The 19404-nt window shown below is 36.8% G+C and overlaps 4 protein-coding genes and 1 long non-coding RNA gene across 11 annotated transcripts in view; 2 read left to right on the forward strand and 3 right to left on the reverse strand.

The window, feature by feature from the left end:
- lgals17 (galectin 17) lies at positions 1-5083 on the forward strand. Of its 2 annotated transcripts, XM_057339117.1 has the most exons (6): positions 35-131; positions 1494-1534; positions 1625-1972; positions 3142-3405; positions 4173-4223; positions 4337-5083. In XM_057339117.1, the coding sequence occupies exons 1-6, from the start codon at positions 115-117 to the stop codon at positions 4411-4413; spliced, it is 798 nt and encodes a 265-aa protein (XP_057195100.1). In that variant the 5' UTR covers positions 35-114; the 3' UTR covers positions 4414-5083. The 2 variants fall into 2 exon arrangements, with proteins under 2 accessions (XP_057195107.1, XP_057195100.1); XM_057339124.1 differs by lacking the exon at positions 1494-1534 and having other exon boundaries at positions 1-131.
- An 897-nt stretch (positions 5084-5980) lies between these two features.
- plin2 (perilipin 2) lies at positions 5981-10406 on the reverse strand. 2 transcript variants are annotated; one of them, XM_057339108.1, is made up of 8 exons: positions 9415-10405; positions 9223-9256; positions 8859-9054; positions 8677-8759; positions 8296-8581; positions 7655-7839; positions 6746-6877; positions 5981-6600 (listed from the first exon to the last, which is right to left on the reverse strand). In XM_057339108.1, the coding sequence occupies exons 2-8, from the start codon at positions 9250-9252 to the stop codon at positions 6208-6210; spliced, it is 1305 nt and encodes a 434-aa protein (XP_057195091.1). In that variant the 5' UTR covers positions 9253-9256; positions 9415-10405; the 3' UTR covers positions 5981-6207. The 2 variants fall into 2 exon arrangements, with proteins under 2 accessions (XP_057195091.1, XP_057195090.1); XM_057339107.1 differs by having other exon boundaries at positions 9223-10406.
- Positions 6468-8289, forward strand: LOC130557425 (uncharacterized). The gene is made up of 3 exons (XR_008963307.1): positions 6468-6583; positions 7635-7735; positions 7837-8289. It is a non-coding gene; the product is annotated as an uncharacterized LOC130557425 (long non-coding RNA).
- An 88-nt stretch (positions 10407-10494) lies between the features above and the next one.
- larp7 (La ribonucleoprotein 7, transcriptional regulator) lies at positions 10495-14483 on the reverse strand. Its single transcript, XM_057339097.1, has 13 exons — positions 14158-14483; positions 13669-13889; positions 13473-13573; positions 13308-13391; positions 13044-13208; positions 12668-12770; positions 12216-12536; positions 11948-12095; positions 11709-11851; positions 11517-11626; positions 11264-11423; positions 11069-11160; positions 10495-10943 (listed from the first exon to the last, which is right to left on the reverse strand). Exons 2-13 carry the CDS (start codon positions 13877-13879, stop codon positions 10869-10871), a joined length of 1713 nt encoding a protein of 570 aa, XP_057195080.1. The 5' UTR covers positions 13880-13889; positions 14158-14483; the 3' UTR covers positions 10495-10868.
- A 1599-nt stretch (positions 14484-16082) lies between these two features.
- LOC130556586 (ADAMTS-like protein 1) overlaps positions 16083-19404 on the reverse strand; it is a 139455-nt gene continuing 136133 nt past the window's right edge. For all 5 annotated transcript variants that reach the window (XM_057337740.1, XM_057337731.1, XM_057337751.1 and 2 more), the window contains 3 exons: positions 18200-18309; positions 17881-18101; positions 16083-17786 (listed from right to left, as the gene is read on the reverse strand). In XM_057337740.1, the coding sequence (XP_057193723.1) occupies positions 17680-17786; positions 17881-18101; positions 18200-18309 (438 nt within the window). In that variant the 3' untranslated portion in view covers positions 16083-17679. The remainder of the gene's footprint in view (positions 17787-17880; positions 18102-18199; positions 18310-19404) is intronic.

Here is a 19404-nt window from a genome sequence, read left to right on the forward strand (position 1 = left end):
AGTTTCGTTTTCAGGGAAACGAGAGTTAGACGAGTAGATAAAGCCATGCCTCCTCAAGCTGTTTACAGTCTCATTTAACCTCTCTGACTGACACAAGCAGCCGACACAAATGTCATGGACAGACAGTACTGGTGAGAACGACTTTAATACAAATACTGCAGATAATTATGTCATATTTAGACGTATCTAATGTGGGATATACGCCTTTAAACGACTTCGATATTTTTGATGATTTAGACATTATTTGATTTTAGGATGTAATAGGGACGAATTATCTTCTGCAAAATAACAACCGTCTGTTGGTGCATCGTGTACAAAGCCAGCCGGTGCAGTGTAATGCTTCTGACACGCTGTGTAGGATCACATGCATACAGAATGCAGAAAGAGTCGTGGAGTTCCTTAAAAGCTGCCGCTAGGTGGAGTTGTTCGTCTTGTTTCAGCTGTAACCAATTTATACAACTAAAGCTAATGACTAATTACTTAAACGTTTCTGGTAATTGAAACGAAATAACGTTTTAATAATATCTCACTATTATTATTAGGGAAAGCAAAACTGAGATAAGTTTAAGTTGATGCACTAAAACGATTAACTTGAAATAGATTAAAAAAAAACTAAACTGCAGCTGAAAAGTGAAAAGAAAAACAAATTCGTTGAACCTGTATGTTAACCAAATATATCAATAATAAAATGACAAAAGCACTACGAAACTAAATTGCCAAAAAATGACACCACAACGTACATATAAGTAAAACCAAAAAGATCAAAATAAAAGCTACACTCTAAAAACAATTTCTGTAGGTTTAGTAAATATCACAAAAATAAGCAGCTGTATTTAATTAATACAATCTTTTAAAATAATTTTTAGTGGGACATATTTCAAAAATGTAACAGTAAATTTCTCAAAATGTACAGTATAAATGATTTAAGATTATTTAATGAAAAAAATAAGCATTTAATTAACAAATTATATTAAAAACGGAAATATTTGAGTTACATTTACTCAATTTAATTATACTTTATTGAATTAACAGCTTTAAAATGTACTCATTTTTTTGTAAATTGTTTCACGTAAAATCACTGTTACATTTCGTTGAGTGTAATCTAGCTTAGTACTACTTTTACTTACTTTATTATTGACAATATGGTCAATAATATTCGATAACGAAAAGTGTATTTTACAATAGAAACGTGTTGTTGGCAAATAAACCGAGACATCAGAACTACTGTATATTATTTAAATACCATATCCATAATCGTAAAAACCATGCATTTTAGTCTTTAACAAAAGAAATACACTATCTCTAAAAGTGATCATGTTTATTCCTTTTAGCAATTTTTATTTATGTACTTATTTTAATTTGTTTTTTATATTCCACATATACCATACACATATATAGTGTCTATGTGCTTGTTTTGTTAAATGTAGATGTCAGACAGTTCAAGGGGATTTCACAAATCTCTCTAAATGATACTTTATAACATCTTTTCCCAGGCTCTCAGTCTATCTTTTGCAATGGCTTGTGATTTGTGTCGGTAAGCATACAGAAAGAGAACATCAACTCATTCCCTAACTTCCTTCCACAAAGCTGAATCTGTATTTTGTCTCATTTGCCCGTCTCACAGGCTCCTCTCCCCTCTCATTGGTTATCCACACATCATCTAAAGTGGGTCTCCCGGCTGTCCTGCCATGCACCGTGACATCACAGCTGGAGCGCGCTCAAACACCCCACATCCAATGGCAGACCGTCCAGGACTCAGTGTTTGAGAGGATGGGAGAGGAGCTGTTTCAGGGAGATGCTTATAGGGAGCGTGCCGATGTCCCGGAGGCGATGCTCTTGATGGGAAACTGCTCTCTCTTCCTGCAGGACGTCCGATTCAGCGACACAGGAATTTATGAGAGTTATCTGGTGGTCGGTGAATCGAGTATCCAGAATCGAATATTTATTCAGAGCGTCCAACTCACGGTTGTTGGTAAGGACATTATATATGCGAACACTACAGATCTCCTTAGAATCATATCGGCTGCTACTGTGATTTGTTTTCGTGCGTTTTTATTATATGCAAGTGAAAAACCGCAAACGATTATAGGTACACAAGCTCGGTTTTGTGCGTCACAGTGTTAAAAAATGTCCTCGGGTGCGAATAAAAACGCAAATACGAATAGCTATCAAAGAATTACCACAAGGGGGCGCTACAAACATTAGTTTTTTCTTTCAGGTGAACTGCTGTAAAGACGAAGCAACCATTTGGAGAAAAGTATTATGTGCAAGTAAGTTGAAGTTGGTACGTTTAAAACTGTTATAGAAGGTTTTAAATTCTTGCTAAGTTTGATCCGATACAGATATTTAAAGGTTTGCAGTCTTCAGATCTGTGGTTTGTTTCCCACACAGCAGCGTCTAAATCAGGGGCGGACTGGCCATCTGGCGTACCGGGCGTTTTCCCGGGCGGTCACTAACGTATGGGGCCGCTAATGTATGGGGCCGTAACGGAGGCGTTGGCCGCTTAGACGGACGTATTATAAATGCGAATGCACGCAACGCGAATGCAAAAGACACGTATGCATGCCAAAGCCCCCCCGTCGACAGATTCGGTGGAGGGCCGATGCGGGCCTAAAAATGCCAGGGCCGATTTTTCTTCCCAGTCCAGCCCTGGTCTAAATGAAAACGGGTAAATGAGTACGCTTTCTTCACGTCACAGTCAATCCCACAATCCACCTCGAGAACGTGACACTTAACTCCCTGAAATGAATTTAAAAGGCTTGCTCGCCTTCGCTAGCAGAAACGACAATGCTGCTGATATCAGATTTGACACCGCTAGTAAACCACCTAATGTCATTGCGAAAATATTGAAAAGAAGTGTTCACATATTTCACGAACAGATTCTCTGCTCAAACTCAAGCACTCGGTTGAGTCAGGTGCCATTTTTGCAAAAACTTTCAAATGAATATTCGTATGATACCATTTTAGCAATACCAAAATAAATATTTTAATGGCTGACATACGGCCTCAGATTTATCTTACAAAGCCCGGGGCAGTCGAAGAAACAAGTGGGACTGAGGTATTAAAACAACTGCTTACAGGCAGCAGCCGTAACATGCAGTAGAAATCTAAACCATGGCGTCTTCTCTCTTCACGCTTTAGATCACAAGAGCATCAAGTCCGTGGAGGTTGGAGGAGACCTGATCCTGGACCTGTACACACATCAAGCACAGCTGGTGATTTTTCAGGACAGAAATGGCACATCGTGGACAGTCGTGTGGGATAGAGACGGAGGCAAAAACAACATGGGTCATCTACATAACAACAGGCTGATTTTCAGGAGCGTTACGGCCCGCAGCGCCGGCATGTATAAAGTGATGGACTCACAGGGATTGGCACTCAGTACAGTCAAGGTGTCAGTCACAGGTAAGCATCTGCGCTTGAACAGAGTAGCCCCTAAAATGTCATTTAAAGACGCATTAAACAGGACGGCAAATCATACAAAAAATGGTGTTTTAAATTACAAACGATACATATACAACTATACATTTAAAAGAAATAAGTATATGAATATATATACTGTATTCAGTGTTGGGTAAGTTACTCTGAAAAAGTAATTAATTACTAGTTACTAATTACACATTCAATAGTGTAATTAGATTACTGTACAAATTACTCTCTACAAAAAGTATTTAAATACTTATTACTAATGACTTTCTATATCTTATATCAACCTTGATTAGTTAAGTGAGTCAAGGATAGACATAAAACGACTCTCAATTCATTCAAATAAATCATATAAAACTACATAAAGTACAATTATTAACTGACTTGTATAACAAATGTGAGAAAAATACATTAATGCATGCATTTTAAAGTTAGATTTTGAATTTTAATGTCAATTCCACTATTGTATATATTACACAGTGTTTAATTCAGTTACATCAGAAGTAACTGTAATTTAATTACAGAACAAATAAGAGTAATCCCTTACTTTACTTTTTTAAGGGAAAAGTAATTAAATTACAGTAACTAATTACTTAGTAACTAGTTACACCTGTTTGGGACATGACTTCAAACGTCCACTATATGTACACATTTTATTGGAGTACCACAAACCAGTACTGTATATGACTAAATGTCATATTTACTAGGCTGGGATACTGACGTCACAATCTTTTTCTCAATTATAGAACGTGTGATACCCAGAGAACCATTAGTTTTGGAAAGTAAAGCAGCATTAGGTAATGTGCAGCCTATGCAAAGAATCAACAAGCTAAATATACTCCAAAGTCGAGTAGAATCTATTGTTCGTTAAAGCATCTTTTGACTGTTTTCTCTCTCTCTCCCACTTTAGGTAAAGGTACAATGAGTATTCCTTTTCAAAAGATCATTATTCTTTTCGTTGCATTTCTGGTCCTGCTACTGAATTGAGCGGTTGAAGTTTTACTTTTGTTGTGTACTAATGCAATCGTTTTCTGCCGTGGTATCTATTTATCTCACAACTCACAAAAAGTAACTGTGAATCTGTATAGTTTAAAGTGGGTGTTTCGATGTATGCTGTTTGATGAAACTCTGTAGCCTAGCTGTATTTAAGAATGATTGTAAGATTGCATGTGTATCTTATTTACTGATCACCAAATATCAACAATACAAATTTGTGTTTTTCATTATTAGGATACAGAAAAATAATATTGTATTATTACACAAAACCATTTGTTTCTGTACATGTTTTCAACAAACTAAGTACTTCTCTTACAGAATTGACTAATGGATGATATCCAGTCAAAAATAAACTACATCAAGATACATTTTGTTTTGCATGCTCAGATTTACCGAGATGTAACGGTTTTGTTACATTGTTTCATTTAAAAAAAGTGTTTCATTTTAAAGCAATAGTTCACATTCAAAATGAAAATTCTGTCATTATTTACACGCCCTCTTGTCATTTCAAACCTGTATGACTTTTGATTTTTTGTCGGTAACAGAAAACCGGTGGTCCCCATTGACTTGCACTGGTGTCCATACAATAGAAGTCAATAGGGATCAATGGTTTTCGGTTGCAAACATTTTTCAAAATATCTTATTGAAAAAAATGAAAATCAACAGGGTGAGTAAATGATGACAGAATTTATATTTTGAAGGTGAACTATTCCTTTAAATCTGATATGGTGCAACTTTTTATGGTCTCCACACATTTCTTTGTTTGTTGTCAGTATTGTTGTAAATATAAATAATTGAGTGCAGTTGTGTTCCATTGTATCAATCTCAGAGTTTTCAAAGTTCTCCACAGACGTGATGTCAGGCTCTGATGCCAAATCTGAAAAAGTGAAATCAGGCACCTGTGGACATGAAACAAAGATGCCATTTGCTCATCGATTTTTTGGCATTGATTATTTGCGTCTTTTAACAGCACTGAATAAAAACAATTGATGACTTGGTTATAGTAGTAATACCAGTTCCTGATGAGGTTAAACATTGCATTTTTGATCAATGGATTAACATTAAAAGCTTCAAATGGTCCAAATAACTAGAACAATCCCCTAATAATGCATTCTGAAAACCTCAGAAATCTGCTTTGGTGTCTGTCTGTATAAATGCGTTTGTGTAAACGAGCATTTCACACCATATTTACCATGAGAGCTTACTGAAAAATGTGTACGGGTGTCTCTTTGAACCTTACACTTTGTACAGAATATGGAACGGGGGTTAAATACACCTTTATCCCATAAACCTTTTTGTGGCAGTACACATACATTATTGATGAGAGTAAATCACTCCTTAAATTGTTCAAATATTTTCACTGACAAAAGCACAAAATCTATGTAACGTCACTCTTATTATATTTAAATATCGTAAATACAGTGAGCCTATTTATGTTATTTCTATCTCACTGTAATACCTTATTTGTATCAGAAAACACCGATTTATCCCATTTTTGCAAAATGTGAATACAAATAAGCTTTGTCAGTACGGACAAAAAAACCCTTCCCAACAAAAATAAATGTGTATTTGTTTATTAGAAATGTAAAAAAGACACAAGACAATGGCTTAAACAGGGTAGAAGGCACTTCAAGATCATTTATACAATTTTAGATGAGTAAAGCTGAGATGTTCACGAAACATTTGGTGAAGAATAACACATTATTTCTTACTACAAAACAGTGTATGAGCAGACACAGATTGACTCGCATGAATGTATGATTGTATTTATGTGAAAAATATTTTTTACATTGACAGCATCTCTAATTCAGGGTGACAGCTCGTGGATTGCCCGGGTTTGACTCCGTTTGCATCCGCGCGTCCCACGTGTGGGTAAAATGGACCTACCAGCCAATTTAGCGGCGTATTGTTGATCAGATAGTCCATGACGTTATCCATCGAGTCTTGTATCCTGTTCATCTGAGATCTACTGCTGGTGAGGATTGTATCAGACAGATCTCCCATGACAGCAGCTTTATTGAAGCTGGTGTAGATCTCCATGGCCGAGTGACTGACGGAGAGGGCTTGGACCTGGACGTGTTGAGGAAGACCTTTCAGACTGGACACCAGGACCAGACATGTGCTCTGAAGCTGCTGGCTGAGATTGTGGGCGATGGTCAAGGTGCGAGATTCAATTTGCTGGTTGAGAGATTTGCATAAGACACAATGAGGTCAATATACTATCACCATGTAATTGAATTTCATGACATTGAAACATTTTAGAGTTGTTGCAAATGATAGTCGCATCTTTTAAAGTAGATTCTTTATTATTATCCAAACCTACCTCTGCTTCATTGTCTGTGATCTTGTCGTTCTCTTCGTGACTCTGAGACATATTCTTCCATCCCATCAGTGAACACATTTTCTCATGAACCTTCTGGTTAGCACCATTGAGGTTCTTTCGGGTATATTCAATCTAATAATGAAATCAAAACATTAGGAATTGAAGAAAGCAACTTAAGTGCAGGCTTTAAATTTAGCATCCTTATTGTACAAATATTATTTTTAAAGGGACAGTTACTCAAAAATAATCATCATTTATGAACCTGCATGTTATTTAAAACATGTATGACTTTCTTTCTACTGCAGAACACAAGAGAATACTGTAAAAAAATGTACAGTGATTTTACGTAAAAAAAAGGAGTACATTTTAAAGATGAAATCAATTAAAGATACCGTTTAAATTGTGAAAAAAATAAGTAAATAAACCTAGTGTATATTAAAAATATAATTTGGTAATTAAATACTTATTTTTATTAAATAAAATTAAAACCATATATGTACATTTAAGAGAAATTAACTGTTTTTAACTGAATTTTTTATATGTTCCACTGAAAAAAATCAGTTAAATGATTATCAAATATTTTATTAAGTTAATATAACTTTTTATTTTTGTGATATTTACTAAGCCACATTATTTTTTAGAGTAAAGATTTTGGGTTGATGAAGTGGATTTGTGTCCATACAATGGAAGTCTACGGGGTCCAATGACCCCAATCTTCAAAATATCTTCATTTGTGTTTCGACAGAAGAACGTCATACTAGTTTGGAATGACATGGGGGTGAATAAATGATTACAGAATTTTCATTTTTGGGGTGAACTATCCCTTTAACAGTGATGGCATTCATGCAAACTAAATCCGCTTATATATGATTATTATCTATCCCTAAAGTTGATCCCATATCAACCTACCAGATCCATGGTGTGGTTCAGCTGGGATATGGACTCTTGGCTGTGCCGCACGGCATTACGAACCTTGACCACAGCTCTCCGGTAAGCCCTTTCTCTCACTTTGGTGGAGAGAGACCCCAGACGCACATAGTAACTGGGTGCATCTCCGTCGTTCTCAAATCCTACATTGTTTTTCTCTCCAGACGCTGAGTAAATACGACAAACAGAGGAGGACAAAGAAGCAGTTGTTAGATTTTAGAATTTTCACAGGCCAAAAATGAGTGTGACTCTAGAACCAAGAATGAGATTGAGAATCAAAGGTCTCTTTGAGATTCTCGTATGGAATTTGCTCCGCACATGAATCGGATTAGCGTTTATTTTACAGGAAAACAGACTCTTTCCCAGGAAATTCCCACGAGTCTTGGTTGTGATTTTGTAAATATTACGCGCGTATAACAGAATACAGAAGGACAGAGGCGGTGTTGTTTCAATGCAAGTATTTTAAAAGTCATGAAATACCACGAGACCATCACAAGATACATGTGGAGTCTTAAATATGCAGGCCTATACATTTCACTGAATCACAGCCAGTTTTAAACCACAACAATGTTATTTTGACATTACACTATTTTTACATTACAGTCACGTCTCATCAGTCTCACCTTTCTCCTCCTCAGTTTCAGGAAGGTATTGCTCTAGCAGGGTCTCAGATGTACTCAGTGCCGTGTCCACTCCGCCGCTCACCAGCTTGACCACCTTGCTCTCCATCACTGTTTGGACTCCACCACTGACCACCGTCTTGGTTATTTCCATGCTGTCCTGCACCGCCTCGCGGGTTCTGTCCATCACTCCACTCAGTTTATGAGACACCGTCTCTTTGGCACCATTCATAGTCCCAGTGACTGTTTCCTTGGCTCCTGTCACTGCCTCTCTAGCATTTGCAACAATCTGGAAAGAGAAGAGGTATTATAATAATACACATCATTGTCTTCAAAGAAAGATATGTTTATGGCCAACCTCTGTTTAGGTTAAAGTCACTATACCTCATCTGAGGGTTTGTGTAGGATCGGCAAGGTCTTTTCTATCTTGTCCAGTCCTTTGCATGCCAGCGTGTTAGCCAGAGAAACTACATAGGAAAACAACAGCTTTGAAACACTTGTTCACACTGTGATCTGCATTACAATGCAAACATTCGATCTCAGGATTAAAATCACAGAAAACGTACTCTGTGGCTCGAGTTTTCCAATGTAAGGTAAAGCTGTGTTGAAAGCGGCAGAGGTGAAAGTTTTCACACTGTTCTCAGCTGCTTCGCACACAGACTTCAGATACGGATGATTGTCTTTGGTGTGGCAGTACACATTCGACACAATATCGTAGGTGGAAATGATCAAGGGAAGGTTAGCCACTCGGGCAACTACGTTCTAGGAATAAACAGCAGAAAGATAATAAATATACACAATTCAGCTGATAGAATTCAATTAATCAATATTCAATAGAACAATTCAATATTTATGATCAATAATTAGCAATGGAATTGAAAGTAACACTTTGAAATTTTAACTTATGTTTTATTTTATTAAGATCAATACCTGGTTTGTCATAACATCTACAGAAGCCATGTCGCTGTAATTGAAAAAAAGAATAGGTAAAGAGTACAACAACAGTAGTGGACAAGCAGAAGTTCCTTTTTCAAAACAGAAAGTACAGAAAAACGTAAGAAAAAACATAATTCAAGAACAAAATGTGACAGAACTGACAAAACAAAAGAAAATTCACTTTACCTGTTGTGGTGTTCTGACTGTCGGAAACGAGGATGTGAATTCTCACCGAACTATTTTGCTGGGAAATGAGCGGCTGCTCCTGCTTTTATAGCGACTCTGTGAGCACCGGCGATGACGTCACGCGGTGTGTTGTGGTGTGATGTAATGCAAAGGTCATGCGCGCGCTGACGGGGTTTCATCCGGACATTCAAACTACATACGACTTGCGAATAACACAAACTAATAACGAGACACTGGCGTGGATTTTGCCTTCAAAAATCACATTTTAATATCTGTAAACTTGTTCTTGGAGAAAGATTGACAAAAACCGAAACCTGGTGTGACTCAAAAGCACGTTCCTTTTTTGCTGACCTAATAAACGTGGTATTTGGGTGAAAGTTCACAGACGAACGTCAACATCCGTATCAATTAACCCTTGAGATAAATGAATGGTTAATGAATATGGTGTATGGACTATGATCTATGAATACCCACAAGTTATTGGTTTATCACATTACAAAGAAATGATGAGATGTAGACCAAAGTACACGATATGTGACATGATGTCATCCAACATGTGTTGGTCTATTCAAGCGTCTCTGAAGTCCGTCATGAACTGTACTATACTGTAAGTGCAATGTAATGTACTTTGGATGTAGTGTAAATACCGGACACTTTTTAACAGTGTCCCAGTTTACACGAATTCACCTTACGTTAGACTGGAGTACCCCTAATTTTTTTATTTAAATGTGTGTGGTCTCATTTTAATTTGTTTTCTGTTGTAATATAAATGTTTGCTTTGTGGTGTAAGATATGAGCTACAGGTCAATAAAAAAATCCTCAGATTTCCAGTGTGTTTGAATGACCTCACGTATATACCGCAACACAATATAACATATATTTTTAAATATAAAGAAATTCTGTAGGGAACAATGCCAAGGAAACAGCGGTGAAACCATGCACAATAAATACTATAATCTAAAGATATCTAAATAAGTCTGTCCATCAAGATAAAATGAACTGCACTTATTTTTCAACCGAAGAGAGTTGTTCTCATAGTGTATGTGTATGAGACCGTGTGGTAGAAGAAAGAACAAATGCTTTTAGAAATTAATTTTATTTAAAAACGGTATAAAAGGGCCAAGATGCAAACATACCGACAGATACAGTTTCCATGTGGCCTTTTATCCTGGCTGGAAAGCAAAGTTTTATATACATTCTTTTAACATGCCATTTCAGACACCAAACTAGATCTGTAAACAAAAAGTATACCTCACGCAAAACTAAACAAAAAATACAATACACCTCAATTTCCGAAAGATCAGCAAAACTAATCAAGGTATAATAAAAACAGCAGTGAATAAGCCAAACATCTTAGCAATGTACAAAACAAATTAATAATTAAATAACAGGTCTGATAAAAAGACAGTTTTGCAAACAATTAATTTGTAAAAGTCATTGACTTTAAGGCGTTATTAATCATCAAAGTGGGTGTGCTTGCTTGCATGCTTGGCCCGAGCGATGATAATTTTCTCCGCTTTAGAAATGAGCTATTAAAAGCAATGAGAGAATTATTATTGTAGATCAAACAAAACAAAACAATATTTTAGCTTCATTAAATCTCGTCTCAAACAGTGAATGTCTTTATTCTGGTAAAAGGAAACAGTTAACTTACCTTTTCTGTCCCACGCTTCTTTTCTCTGGGTCTGTTCAGCTTTGCTTGTCGGTCGACCAAAATCTTCTGCCAGTACCTCTGCTCATGGTCACCTTTACATATATCATAAAACCAGCTCCGTTATTTATCAATACTACAATGCCGGTCTAACTAACACTTTACAGAGCTACAAGAAAGAAAAGATGTCAATATAACCTGAGAGAAGATCAAGACTCCAGTTGTATTTTTTCTGCAGTTCTGATCGAGCCGTGATGACCGCCTGTGCATCTTCGGGGCATTTGAAGCGTACGTGACCCTCTGCGTCTCCGTCAAGAATATCCACATAGGCCACAGCTGATACCTCAGACAATGAATCCTTATATTAAAAAATAAAACGAGCTTCTATTAAAGCACATTATGTTATTCATTTGAATGATGTTTTTCAAAGCGTGTGGTTTCGACACTGTACCTTAATGCACTTCTTGCTTGGCAGCGGTTGATGACTGCTAATTTTGACAATGACTCCGCTCACAAATTCCGGGCCAGAAAGGGGCTCTTTCTTAGCCACCTCCTTACAAGCTTCAGGGTAAAATCAAACAAACAGGAAAACAAATCAAACAATTATTTCCCCCTAAAACAGTAAGCTTACAAGTTTACTTACAATCATCCTTGTCATTCTCTTTAGTCTTCATGCTGTCACACTCATTTGACGTCTGATTGATCTGAGCAACAGATTTCTTCAGGTGAGCCATGCAGCGCTTCTGCAGCGTCAGATATTCCTCCTTTAGGTTTACCCACTCTTTCCTGACAGAACAATGGAAACAACTCATGATTCACAAATGTATTTTAGCTATATTTATGATGAGGCTTGTTCTAAAACGAAATAAAGAGTGTTTTTACTTTGAGAGGACTCTGAGCGGGATCACCTCCTCGCCTATTTTCAATCTCTCCTTGTGCTTCTTCTTTCTCTTCCTTTTGGCCTTCAGAACAGAATCATCTTTCTTTTCAGAGCTCAACTGTTCTTCATTCTTGCCCTCTGATGATAAGTCTATCCAAGAATATGAACAACCACAACTCAATTTACATTGATCAATTTATAAGTGCGAATTGATTTTCTGTATGCGTTAAGCCTTTTCATTTTACTGTAGGTGTGACCAGACTTATCTACCGTTCATCTCCCTCGCCTCCATGTTGTCCTCCTCTTTGACCTTCCTCATTTTGGACGGCATCTCATCCTGACCGTCTCCAGCCGAAGCTTCAGCACTGTGGGATCGTCGCCTTTTCCTCTCCGCTTTCTTGTCTGTGCTCGTCTCGGTTACTGGTTTCGATTCATCTGCTGATTGTTTCTTTGGCTCTTTGGTGACCGCCGCTTCTGTGGCTCCATCTTTGTCCTTCACCTTATCTACCACCATGTCCTCGACAGCGCTGGTTTTAAGCTCGCTTCGAATTCTTTTTTTCTTCTTCTTTTTCTTACCTTCGTCTTCCTCATCTAAAAGTAGAAGATACAGAAGAATTCGGAGAGGTAGCATGGCACAGACAAGTTGAGAGTTTTTCTTTTTTCTTATTGGAAATCTTTTAGAATAAATAAAAGGCGGCCTTTAAACATGACATAAACGTCACCTTGTGTATCCTGGACAGCATCGAAGGGGATATCCTTCTTCTTACAGGTCTTAGGGAAGATGCCCGGCTTCTTTGAAGCATCTTCTGGAGGATTGTTCAGCATCTATCATTTCAAGAGAAAAACACAAGGCAAGTGGGTAAATATTTCTTCGCAGCACTCAGGGCACTTATATACATTGGGGTATGCACGTTTTACTAAAACACAACATGGTCAATATGCATTTAAATGATTTATCACAGTACATTAATCTCTAATATGCTTATTTTATTCAGCTTGCATTATTATATATTAATACAACAAAACGCAAATAATTTTTTTCTACTTTCTGTAGTTGACATTCCAATTACACAAAGTTTTTTTAAGGGAGTAGGTTACCTCTATAGCTTTCTGTGCCTGTTCTTCCGTTTCAAACTCCACAAATCCAAAACCTTTGGGATGTCCTGTGGACTTGTACCTGGGGATACTAACATAAACCACATTTCCACACTTGCTGAATACTCGCTCTACCCATAGATGTGTGACCGTCTTCGGCAAGAGCTCCTGAAACGCAACCATTTCAATACATTATGATGGAGGATATTCACAAAACACACACATAGAAAAGATGCAATCAGGCGAGATTATTTTTCAATCCGTTACCACATAAACTGTGCGGCTGTCCACGTCTTTTGGACTCTCACCGAGCGGATACTTTCGTCTCACGCGCGTTCCCTGTAGATTTACCTAAGGATACAAGTGTCATCAGAATTACTAGAAGAAAATCCCTTAGAAAAGGTCAAAAAAGGAAAATTAAGCAAATAACACCTCAATTAACGCTGAATTTTTAAGAGCTCTTGCGATTAATTTGATATCGGTGGTCAACTTCTTCATTCGGTTGAATGACGTCAACACCGATATGTCAATATCTGCAAAGAAAAACGGGATACAAATGATGAAAGAAATATGAGTATTATACTGTGTAAGCAGCAAACATGCGAACGGGTCAGTTAAGAGCACATACATCCATCTCTAGACTGCTCAATGAGATTCTTCATGAATCTGTCCTTGTGAAGATTCACATCGCCAAACCAGAATTCCACCTGCTTCTTAATATCAGCCAGCAGCTGTTTCACTCGAGATCTCTTCTTCTTCTTCTCGTTCTCTCGCTTCTTCTCAGACAGAATTGAAGATGCGGCATCCCCTCCTGTAGGAATCTTCTCTGTGTCAATCATATTCCTAGGCCTGTAAAATCACAAGATGCTGGTCAGGTAGCTGGTACGATTTAAGGAGGTTTTGTATTTGGTTATTTAAGAAAATATACCATGGTTTTAATATAATACAATTTGACTATACATTCCGTGGTTTAGATGTGGTTACTCTAGTAAGATCATAGCAAATGTGTGAATAAACTACGGTTAGTGTAGTAAACCCATGGTTCAATTTCCTGAGGGAAGACAGCATACCGATATTAGTCGAGTGACTAAATCACCGCAAACCGTTTTTAACTTACCGTCTACTTGTCACTGTAAGACGGATTTTGCCTCTTACATGACAATTAAACAAACACGTGGCGCTTAGAAAACAGATGAAGTATTTATACTACGTTGAAATACTCGCTTTACATTACCATGGAAACACTACCTGGCATTCGCTTTTTCGTAATTACGATAAGCTTCTACGCGTACTACACAGATTTATACGCATAAACCTACATTGGTGTTAGTCAAGCACACGTCTGACGTACAGAGTGTTTGTTTTATGATTATTCGCAGCAAATTCATAAAAGCCTTGTCCAAACGCACAAAGTTCCACAATAGTGGGTCGCACAATGATGACGTCAACGCGACCGCCGGGAAATTTAAAGAGGGCGTACTTTTTTGTTCTTAAGAAATATTGTACACGACATTATCTGGTTAACATCCTGCCAAATTCTTTATTCATAAATGTAGGTTTTTAAAAACCCCTCCTTACTTTTTATAATTATTACATTTTATAAATGAGATTAAAACCTGGTCTTTTTCACTTGAGAGATTACAAAGCGATAAACGCTCATTTTTTCAGTGAGATAAACGCCTTGTAACCATCTAAATCCCCTTGTATTGGAACATGTATTTATTTAGTTTGTTTCACCTTTATATATAATATGTAATATATGATTTATATATATATATATTTATTTTTATTTTTTTATTTTATATGTATTGTTTATTTTATTCATTTATTACGTTTTTTTAAAGCACGTTGCTGTCAAATTTATATTTGTTCTGTCCGCCTGTTTTTTATATATGATTTGTTGATTCTGGTTATTTGATGCCTAAAAAAAAGAGGGCATACTTTTATCTATCTCAATTTATTAAATATAATTTATTCTAATATTTTGTTAATACTTATTTGAGGATTGTGTAGTCATTCCCTTTTCCTATTTTTTGCAGATAGATTACCATTTGTAATCTATAGTTTTACTACAAATAGCATAATTAAACTAGCTTTAGGTTACTGTAGTAAGACCAGGGTTCAGGGTTAACATTTTTCGTGGTTGCATTTTGATGGAGTAAATTAATTGTAAATGTATTATTTTGTTGCAATATGTTATTAAGTTTCATTCAGTAAAAAGAGTGAGTACATTTACTTACTGTCACAAACATTCTTTTGTTCTTGTCTTTAATAAATTACGGCCGGGTTGCACAGACAAGGTTTAAGACTAGTCCCAGACTAAAATGAATGTGTGACATGTCTTAACTGAATATAACTTGCCCAGAAATATCTTAAAATATATCAGTGCCATTGTTTTGTCTCAAGATGCACACCAGTTATGTATTCTTCTAAGTCATTTTTATAAAAGCGACATAAGTATCTTAATTCAACTAAGGGATAGTCCTGGTTTAAGCTAAACTGTGTCTGTGAAACCGGGCCTATTTGTGTTAATATATAGGCTACACATACACATCTAGAGAAGATTTTTCGGATTATATCAAGGCCTAGGTTTTAGGGCATTTAAGTAGTTTTTAAAAAAGGCCTTACAAGAAATCTTAAAACAATGAATTGCACTGGTACGTTTTAAGATATGTTTTCAGACACCTCCTCAAACATGCTTAGTCTGGGACTAGGTTTAAGCCGTGTCTGGGAAACATCTACACATGTATTTTTTGTAAAGCAATGTCTACAAAGTCTCCCATAACCATATTCTATAAAATAATAATATAATAATAATAAAACCATGGCTAATTGTCAAGAGGGACGACAGCCTTTATAAAGTTTGTTAACATTTTGTGAGGAAAATGATGAAGTGATTGTGTCAAAGTTTTCAGCAGTTTATATTCTATGGGTTCTAAACATTTCATAAACATTATGCACAGGGATTTGTTTATCAAAACCATTTACAATGAAAATGAATTTAGTAGTGCTTTGGTCCAATGTTTATTTGGATGACAGAAAATATGTAATCAGAAAGCGAATGAACAATCAGCCCTTTTATAATGTGAATTACATTAACGATGCATGACTAGATGTACGGAATGTATTCCACTTTATTCATTTGAAGATGATCTACTAACAATGAGAACCAGAGCATTAGATATGAACACTATTGCATGCATTGATTCTTTTACAGTATAACAGAAACAAACCTAATGTTCATAAAAACTACATCTGGATTGTTTTCATTTACAGAAAAAAATTGCACTTACAGAAATTAATAAATACTAACTGAAGACAGCTCATCACTGTTTTAAAATAAAATACAATTTAAAGAATAAAACCTCCAAAAAAACATACAATCATATGTTCAAGACGTATTTTTATATTTGCTTAAATACATAAGTACTTACAGGGGTTGTGTTGAATAAGTGACAGCACTTAATCATGTCCAAGCATTTCCCATCGTTTTTCTTATTTTCTTTTTAAAAATGATCAAATGGTCGCTTTTGAGAAAAATTAATTTAAGAGAGTATATACAAAACCATGCACATCTGACAGTGGTTAAAGCTGCATCGACACGTTACCAAAGACAGAAACCAATGGTCTGAGAATGTAAATCAAGCCTCCTTATTACCATGGACCTGGAAAATATCAAGTGCAAAACTTTTTTCCATTTTTCTCTCCAGTGAAATCTAATAACTACAGGGCAATGTGACAAATTCCCAACAAATATAATACACAAGTATACACGTAACAGAAGACAAAACCAGTTGGCGCTTTGGAGGGTTTCTTAAGATGCTGTCATGTCTGTATTTATAAAACCTCACTTTAACCTCTGGAACTGTGTCTGTAAACATTGATGGGTTCATCCGCACAGAATATCTTCATGAGCTCATTGTTATTTTTTTGAAAGCAGTCATATTTTGCTACTAATGTGGGCTTGGCGCATTCAGCAAATTTTGATTTCTACTGCAAAGGAACACTATGGATTTAAAGAGACAGGTCACCAAAAATAAAAATTCTTTCATCATTAACTCACCCTCGTGTCATTCCAAACCTGTATGACTTACTTTCTTCTGCAGAACACAAAAGAAGATATTTTGAAGAACGCTGCTAACCAAACAACACTGGCCCCCATCGACTTCCACTGTAAGAACACAAAACCACTGAGACATTTCTCAAAGTATCTTCTTTTTACTTGTTCCTGCCTAGTGGTGTGGTTGAAGCATTTAAAACGCACAAAACTCCAGTTTCTAATCCATGATCTGACAGTGTCTTGGAGGGAGTCTTCATCATCCAGTGAATACTAACACAACTCACACATCTGCAGACTATAAGAAATAGCCAACATGTAAAAAAAAAAAAAAACTTGTAGTTCAAAGCCTTCACTGAAGTCAAAATAAGGTCAAAGTCTGTTATTAACATCAAATATTTGTGCTCCTATGTGTCTTCTTTACAGGACTGCTTATCGGAGCTGATGTCTGGAATTCACCAATCCCAGTGACCCTAACCCAGCACAAACCCCGTCCTCAAGGGCCCGTGTTGGGTTACTTGGAAGAACGCTCAGGTGATCTCATCGTATCCTTAAAATCTCTCCGTCCTTCGCATTGAGATCTCAAGTGTCTCGGCATGATTGACAGCAGCGTGATTTAAACTGGGGCAGTGGGCAAAGCTCAAGCTGTCGGACCTTCTCACAGTACCTGGTGCTGTCCCGACATTCACCTATTATCACAAAAACAAACAGAAGAATCTCACAACTCGTACAATACTCATACGATCATTTTCGTTACTTGCCTTTCTTTTTTTTGGCACTCACCTCTTCCACAGGACACGATGTTGCATCGCTGCCAGCTGGGCGGTCGAGGTTTCCAAGCGCAGTGGAACTCGCGAGCAGGCTTCCCGCTCCGCCGGTGAATGCAAGTGACGTGACGCGACTGGAATCCGTGACGACCACAAGTGGCGGTGCATTGAGTCCAGGGTCCGACACGCCAGTGAAGAGCACACGCCTCCGTCGTGCAGTTACGCTGTGAAGGAGGCCTGAGGAGGACAGATCCGATAAGAACCAAACCCCGACCGATCTCTCTTGTCTTCATTTTTTACAAAACTGTTGCAATCTGGGGTCAAAAAGTGGTTACCTCGGCTGACCGCTGCACATCTGATGTGCCACTGTCGTGCTGTTCTTGTCTTGACAGAACACGTGTCTATATTGAAGAGCTTGACGTGATCCAACACAGTGACCTTGGCACTGATGCAAACATACAAATCAGTAATTATTGATCAAACGTCTCATTTGGAAACAGACATAAAACTGCAAAAACAAAAATCAGTTATTGAGCAAATACACAAAAAATCTGTGTTGAAAACGGTCTCGTTACTTGACTCCAATTCACGACGGTAAACTTATAATAATGATTTCAAATTTGAGCTGCCGGGCATGATTTTGTAGGAACAAAGTAACCTGCAATTTTATGTTTCAAAAAGAGAGAGGCAAACATGATAGATTACAGCTTTAAATAGAGACCAGGGTTGCCAGGTCCATGGTTTTTCTGCAGAATTGTGCTTTATGAAAACAGAGTGTGTTTATGAGTACTACTATAGACCGTTTCATCGGTTTGTGTTTGGCTAGTGTGTAACAATATAACTATTTAGATTTTATTTAATTTATGTTAATATTATTTTAATAATTATACATATAACTAATAATTGTATTAATTAAACGATTTGTTGAATTTTGTTGTATGTTCATTTTATTAAATAAACAATTTGTTGAATGGGTCCTGTAGTTCGTTTGCATTTAAACAAACCATATGGTACATTGACATCTAGCGGTTGAGCTTGGTATTGCAGTATAAATTCAAAATATTGAAGAGACAAGTTACGATTCGGTTTCTTTTGATTGTTATCAGAAATAATCTACAGGCACTCTATATTTACATTAATGTATTTGGCAGATGCTTTAATCCAAAGCAATTTACATTGCATTATACTATACATTGTATCTGAGTACGTGCAATTCCCTAGGATCGAACCCAAGACCTTGGCATTGCTAGTGCCATGCTCTAACCACTGAGCTACAGGAAAGCTTATTTAAAATCTTTTGCTTGTCAATGTGTACCGGAAGTTCAGTTGGGGTCACAAATGTAACGTTTGTTTATGTTGTTTAGATGAAACCATCTATAAAGTGATTTTCAAGAAGAAATGTGTGTATTGTGTGAATTATGCATTGTGTTGAGTTTTGGTATTTGGGCTTGGCGTCATTGGTCTAGTTTTTGTAGGCCTTTGGGATGGTTCTGTTACGCAGATTTGGCAACCGTGATAGAAACATTAAAGGGACAGTTCA

The sequence above is a fragment of the Triplophysa rosa genome, linkage group LG1 (genome assembly GCF_024868665.1).
Source record: "Triplophysa rosa linkage group LG1, Trosa_1v2, whole genome shotgun sequence".
Taxonomy (NCBI): Eukaryota; Metazoa; Chordata; class Actinopteri; order Cypriniformes; family Nemacheilidae; genus Triplophysa; species Triplophysa rosa.